This window comes from Heloderma suspectum, chromosome 4, assembly GCF_057233095.1.
Source record: "Heloderma suspectum isolate Gila_16-S chromosome 4, 16-S_ref, whole genome shotgun sequence".
Lineage (NCBI taxonomy): Eukaryota > Metazoa > Chordata > Lepidosauria > Squamata > Helodermatidae > Heloderma > Heloderma suspectum.
This window is the reverse complement of record NC_139461.1, coordinates 4,386,743-4,392,742: the sequence shown is the minus strand read 5'-3', so window position 1 is coordinate 4,392,742 and position 6,000 is coordinate 4,386,743. Positions and strand designations below refer to the sequence as shown.

The following is a 6,000-nucleotide window of genomic DNA, read 5'->3' as shown; positions in this document are numbered from 1 at the left end:
GATCCAGGGGGGATCTGGGAAATTACAGGCTGATTAGCTTAACGTCTGTTCTGGGTAAATTGTTTGAAAGCATTATTAAAGATAAAATTAGTAAGCATATAGAAGGACAAGCCCTGCTGAAAAGGAATCAACCTTTCGCAAAGTAAGTCCTGTCTCACGAACCTTTTAGAGTTCTTTGAGAGTGTCAGTAAACATGTAGACAGGGGTGATCCGGTAGACATTGTTTACTTGGACTTCCAAAAAGCTTTTGACAAAATCCCTCACCAAAGACTTCTGAGCAAACTTAGCAGTCATGGAGTAAGAGAAGAGGTTCCACAAGGGAACGTGCTCCTCCTAGCACGCCGGCAGGTGCCAGTGATAAGCCATACAAGCAAGTGTCCAGGCAGGCCACAAGAAGGAATGTAGTTAGCCCAGAAGAGTACAAATGTAGCACCTTTGATCTAGGACAGGCCTCTTCAGTCAGAGAAAATGAGTGAATGTGGCAAACAGCAACTTGTAAATCAAATGTCTTATGGAAATGGATAGCTGAGGTGCCAGAAGTAAGAGTAACTTCAGAGAACTCTCAAAGTGATGAAGCAGATGTGGTTTGGAGGAGGAGGCTGACAAAGAGAACATGCTGGAACGTGAGGAATTTATTTATTTATTTATTTATTTATTTCATTTCTATACCGCCCAATAGCCGAAGCTCTCTGGGCGGTTCACAAAAATTAAATCCAAGCAACACACAATAAAACAATTTAAAATATACAGAACATTAAAACCACAATATACCAATACAACCACAATAAAACCTAGCAGCAGTGCAGGAGTTTAAAATACAGATTTAAAACAGCAAAGATAAAAATGTAGAAAGCTAAAATGCTAAAATGCCTGGGAAAATAAAAAGGTCTTCACCTGGCGCCGAAAGGAATACAATGTAGGTGCCAGGCGAACCTCACTAGGGAGCTCATTCCAGAGCCGGGGTGCTACAACAGAAAAAGCCCCCCTCCTAGTAGCCACCCACCTCACTTCCTTTGGCAGGGGCTCACGGAGAAGGGCCGCTGATGATGATCTTAAGGTCCGGGCAGGCACATATGGGAGGAGGCGATCCTTCAGGTAACCTGGCCCCAAGCCGTTAAGGGCTTTGAATGTTAACACCAGCACTTTGAATCGGGCCCGGAAGTGGACTGGCAGCCAGTGCAGCTGGAAAAGTACTGGCGTAATATGAGCTCGCAGGCCAGTCCCTGTTAACAATCTTGCTGCCCTATTTTGGACCAGCTGAAGTTTCCGGACCGTTTTCAAAGGCAGCCCCACGTATAACGCATTGCAGTAATCCAGACGAGAAGTTATCAGAGCATGGATAACTGTAGCTAGGCTATCTCTGTCCAGATAAGGGCGTAGTTGGTATACCAGCCTAAGCTGATAAAAAGTGCTCCGTGCCACTGAGTTCACCTGTGCCTCAAGTGACAGTTCTGGATCCAAGAGCACCCCCAAACTACGAACGTGGTCCTTTAGGGGGAGTGCAACCCCCTCCAGAACAGGTTGAATATCACCTAGCCGGGCAGATGAACCACCCACTAACAGTACCTCCGTCTTGTCTGGATTGAGTTTCAGTTTATTAGCCCTCATCCAGTCCATTACCGTGCCCAGGCACTGATTCAGAACAGTCACTGCCTCACCTGGTTTTGATGTAAAAGAGAGGTAGAGCTGGGTGTCATCTGCATATTGATGGCACCTCAGCCCACACCTCCGGATAACCTCCCCCAGCGGTTTCATGTAGATGTTAAACAGCATGGGGGATAAAATAGAGCCCTGTGGAACCCCATGGCACAATTGCTATGGCACAGAGCAGTAATCCCCCAGCACCACCTTCTGGAATCGGCCATCCAAGTAGGAGCGGAACCACTGTAGTGCAGTGCCTCCTACTCCCAACCCAACTTGATGGATGTGGTTCCTGGAAGAATAATGCAGAGCATGCTCAGTTGCCCCCAAAGGAAGCAGCAGCAATAAAGCCTGCCCACTTTACACATATAAACCTCTTTGAAGATGTTTGAACTGCCACTGATTCCTCCAAGGAATGCTAGGAATTGTAGTTTTGTTGTCAGAAATACTTGGCTCTTTTAGAGAAGTATAACACCCAGGCACAGCTTTGACCTTCACTCACCTTTTAAACGTGGATGCTCCCAAGCATGCTGTGTTTGCTTTCACCAGGCCCTTAAGCAGCTTCCAATGCCTGTCAACAAACCTGCCCCTTTGGTAGTGGAGTGTGTGCATACCAGTCTGCACACAGCCAATGAAGTACGGTGCTAGCAAGGTCTTGCCTGGGAGCTTTAGCAACAAGCCAGACCAAGTATTCTAGAGGTTTCTCACACTCATCCTGTAAGAACGGGGTAAAGCTTGTGAAGTCTGCAGGCATCTTTGTACCCCTTGCAACATTCCTGCAGGGGTTTGCTGGCCATGCATTAACCATCATCTCTGGAAAGAACCCTTCCTCCCCTCCCAGCCTATTAGCCACAGAGAAAGATAAAATGGAGGACAGGATATTTGGTACATTCTCACTTTTATTAGGATACTCTATTTATACAGCTTAGTGCGGAGGCTGGCCTGGGGGTGCAGTAGTGGCTGCTCAGCATGCAGTAGTGCAGGGCACCCCTAAAGCCAGCCACATGGGCGAGGGGGGGGGGGGAAGGATGGGTGCAGTGCCCCTGGAGGACATCACAGGACAGCGAACTTCACATCTCACTATAAAAGGCCTCAGCAGAGCAAAGTGCTGGAGGCCCACAGCAAGGAAGGCTCCACCTCACATGCCCCATGCAAGCCTGCAAAACGTGGCTGAGTCACCCCTTGCCCACTACTAAGAGGAGAGGAGCTGTCCCTAGTGTTCTAGACGGCGCTCATAAAATGGAGGTGGGTGTACAACACAGCCTTCACAATGGCTGGAACATAAAGTCCAGGAAGGTGGAAGGCAAGGTTGGGTGGGGAGGGAGACAGCAACCGCCTAGTATTTGGGGTGGGGGGACAGAGAGGCAAGAAGGAGTGTGTGGGGAAGTTCATTCCACCCAGCAGGGGGAAAAAAGTCTGCATGTGACCAGTGCCCCAGAACAAATTTGGCACCCATGTGCATGGGGGGTGAGGAGGGAAGAGGAATAGTGCTGTGTGGCTGGTATGCCAGGAATAAGGACATTACTCAACATTACAGATCAAAATACAAAAGAGAGAGGGACAGACTCAAGCATGGTGTATTTACATCCCCTCCCCACCTCTGTACACCAAACCCCCCCCCCCTTCCCCTGGGAGATGCCAGGCAGAAAAGCCCTTTTCTTTCAGGAATTTGACACTCCCCCCCACAACCCCGGTGTGTGGCAGGCAGGCAAAAGAATGCCTTCCCTGTGGGGGTGGCCCATTTGCTATCCTGAATTGCTTCTCTGTGTGTAGCCTTCCCCAGAAAAGCACAAGTCAGGGAGTATGAGAGAAGGAGAACTCAATCCCAAGGATTGGGCAGGAACCCAAACAAATGAAAGGGAAAACAAAAGAACCCGGGGTGTCTCAGGAGCAAAAAGGGGAGCATAACCATGATGACACGAGACGACGGGGCTTGTGAGGGAGGAACTCCATGCTGAAGGGGCCAGTGGGCTGCCTAATCCTTGGCACGGCCAATGATAGCCAAGATGTAAAGGAAGATGTTAATAATGTCTGTGTACAGGTTGAGGGCTGCAAAGATGTACTCCTCTGCACTGATGGCGAGCTGCTTGTTTCCCAGGATCATCTGGGTGTCCACAGCCAGGAACTGTAAAGGAAATGAGTGCGGGGGTCATTAGTTGGCTCACAGAACCCCTCCCTGAATAGCCTGAGAATGTCCCTGAGAGAAGGTAGCAACAGGGAAGAGGCCAGCTGGTGGGCCATACATGGGCAAATACAGGAGAGACAGAACAGCTCAGGGGGTTGGCTCAGAGCACCACCAAAACACTGTCCCCATCCATCCCGCAAACCTCCCACAGGGGCCAACACCTTGAAATGGAAGACGTTCCACTAACGGCATCAGGCAAGGCTGTCTCTTTCCCTCTGTGTCGCTCAATCCCCATCCACCCACAACATCCTGCCCATGGGATGCTCGCTTTGCTGCTCGCACCCCAGCCCCAGCCACCTTCAGATCCTCGACATGCCAGTCAGGAAGCACAAGAGCCAGGCAGCTCCAGTGAGGGGATGTTGGCAGAGGGCTAGTGGATGAGGCTCAGCAGTGGCTCCAACTACACTCCTACTCTGCAGGGAGGTGAGCAACAGTGCAAGCATCACCGCAACACTCACGCAGGTGAAGAGGAGGGCGCCAAGGGACGCATAGACGATTTCCAGGATACGGTTCCGGATGAAGATACAAAGGATGGCAAAGATGAACAGGACCATCAGGCAGACGATCAGCACCCCCCGGCACGAGGTGAAGTCATACTTGGTCTGCAGGAGAAGAGCCCCAAGACAGAACTCAGGGAGTGCCCCAGAAGCATCCCAGCCACCTTCCCTCCCTGTTCTCCCCCCAGGCCAGGGCCATTAACACCCCCACCCTTGGTTTTCTTCCAACAGCCTGGTGGGTGACGGTGGGCAAGCTGTGAGGGATTGCACCAATTACAAACACACACACACCATCCCCAGTGGGATACCAACTGCTCGACCTGTATGTAGCACATCTGTTTGTGCTTCATGGTTGGTTTTATTGTGCATCAAAGAGGCAGTTTGTTAAAGGACATGGAAAACATGAATGTGGGAGACTGAAGCAAAGAACCCCAAGGTACAGGATGCTGGTACACACACAGACCTAGGACTAAGTCATGGAGTCTGCTCCATTTGGACTGCCCCTCCACCCCCGGGAGATGAGAGGAGAAGCAGGGAGCCCTGCTGAACATGTATTTAATGTTTTCCCTTTTCCCTCCCCATTCTCTTTCCCTTGTGTCTCATGCCTTTTTAAGTTGTAAGCCTGCGGGAAGGGAGCCATGTTTTGGGTACAGACTGCAGTAACGCTACTAGCAATAAAGAAGCAGCGCTGTGCAGCAGGCTCCGATCCCAAAGGCCCTGCAGGCGCTGCGTCTGGCCAGTCAGGGAGAGCGACAGCCCCAAGTCCCCCACCAGGCCAGAGCTGCTGCCTGCCATGGTCTGGTGGGTGCAGGAAGTGGATCGCCCAGCCCAAGTCACGCTTCTGGGTGATCGACGTGCACTCGCATGGTGAGATCAGCTAATCGGCTTGCACCCAACGGACACAGGAAAGCAACAGAACAAGCCCCCTCCTCAAACTGTCCAGCACTTCTCAATTGGAAGAGGGACAGGCAGCACACCCACCCACCTGCATGGAGAAGAGGACGACCGTGAAGCAGACAACGGTCGTGATGCCCACAGCCATGATGACGGCGTCCGTGTCATAGAAGCTGGCAATCATGCCCACCATGTAGGAGAGGCTCAGGGTCAGGATGGACTGGGGAGGAGAAACAGCTGCAATTTATAGGGGAACTTCAGATTGTGCCCTCTACCCTACCAGGCCTCAGAATGACCCACAGGACACCCACCTTTATCATAGGTCATGGCCTCTCCTGGCCAAGCCATGACACACCTTCCCAGCTTGATGCCCTCAAGACCATCATTAGCCATTCCCCATCCTCCCCCCGCCAATGCCATGTCAGGACCTGGCCCCTACCAGGGCAATGAGGTTCCAGGGGTGCTTGCGCCGGAACTCCCCACAGCAGCTGAGCACGATGAGGGAGATGAAGAAGACAGCGTACGAGACATAGTAGGTCCAGACATGTTTCCGCACGAAGCCCTTCACACCCTTCACGAAGGTGAAGATGGCCACAAAGGCAAAAGTCACGGAGAGCTGGAGGGTCAGCACCAGGAACACCTGCAGGCACAAGGCAGTGGCTCAGCAGGCGTCATGGAGACCACAAGCCGCGCATGTGAGGCCATGGGCTGCTCTTTTCCAAGGAGGGGTCTCCCAGGAGGGGAGGAGGCATGAGTGGCAGACATCACCCAGGCAGGGCCCAT

At 51.7% G+C, this 6,000-nt stretch overlaps 1 protein-coding gene across 6 annotated transcripts in view; it reads right to left on the bottom strand.

The window, feature by feature from the left end:
* Positions 1 to 860: 860 nt before the first annotated feature.
* LOC146346433 (protein lifeguard 1-like) overlaps positions 861 to 6,000 on the bottom strand; it is an 86,138-nt gene continuing 80,998 nt past the window's right edge. For all 6 annotated transcript variants that reach the window (XM_084854690.1, XM_084854685.1, XM_084854686.1 and 3 more), the window contains exons 4-7: positions 5,657 to 5,857; positions 5,309 to 5,437; positions 4,285 to 4,428; positions 861 to 3,766 (exon numbers count right to left, since the gene is read on the bottom strand). In XM_084854690.1, the coding sequence (XP_084710816.1) occupies positions 3,617 to 3,766; positions 4,285 to 4,428; positions 5,309 to 5,437; positions 5,657 to 5,857 (624 nt within the window). In that variant the 3' untranslated portion in view covers positions 861 to 3,616. The remainder of the gene's footprint in view (positions 3,767 to 4,284; positions 4,429 to 5,308; positions 5,438 to 5,656; positions 5,858 to 6,000) is intronic.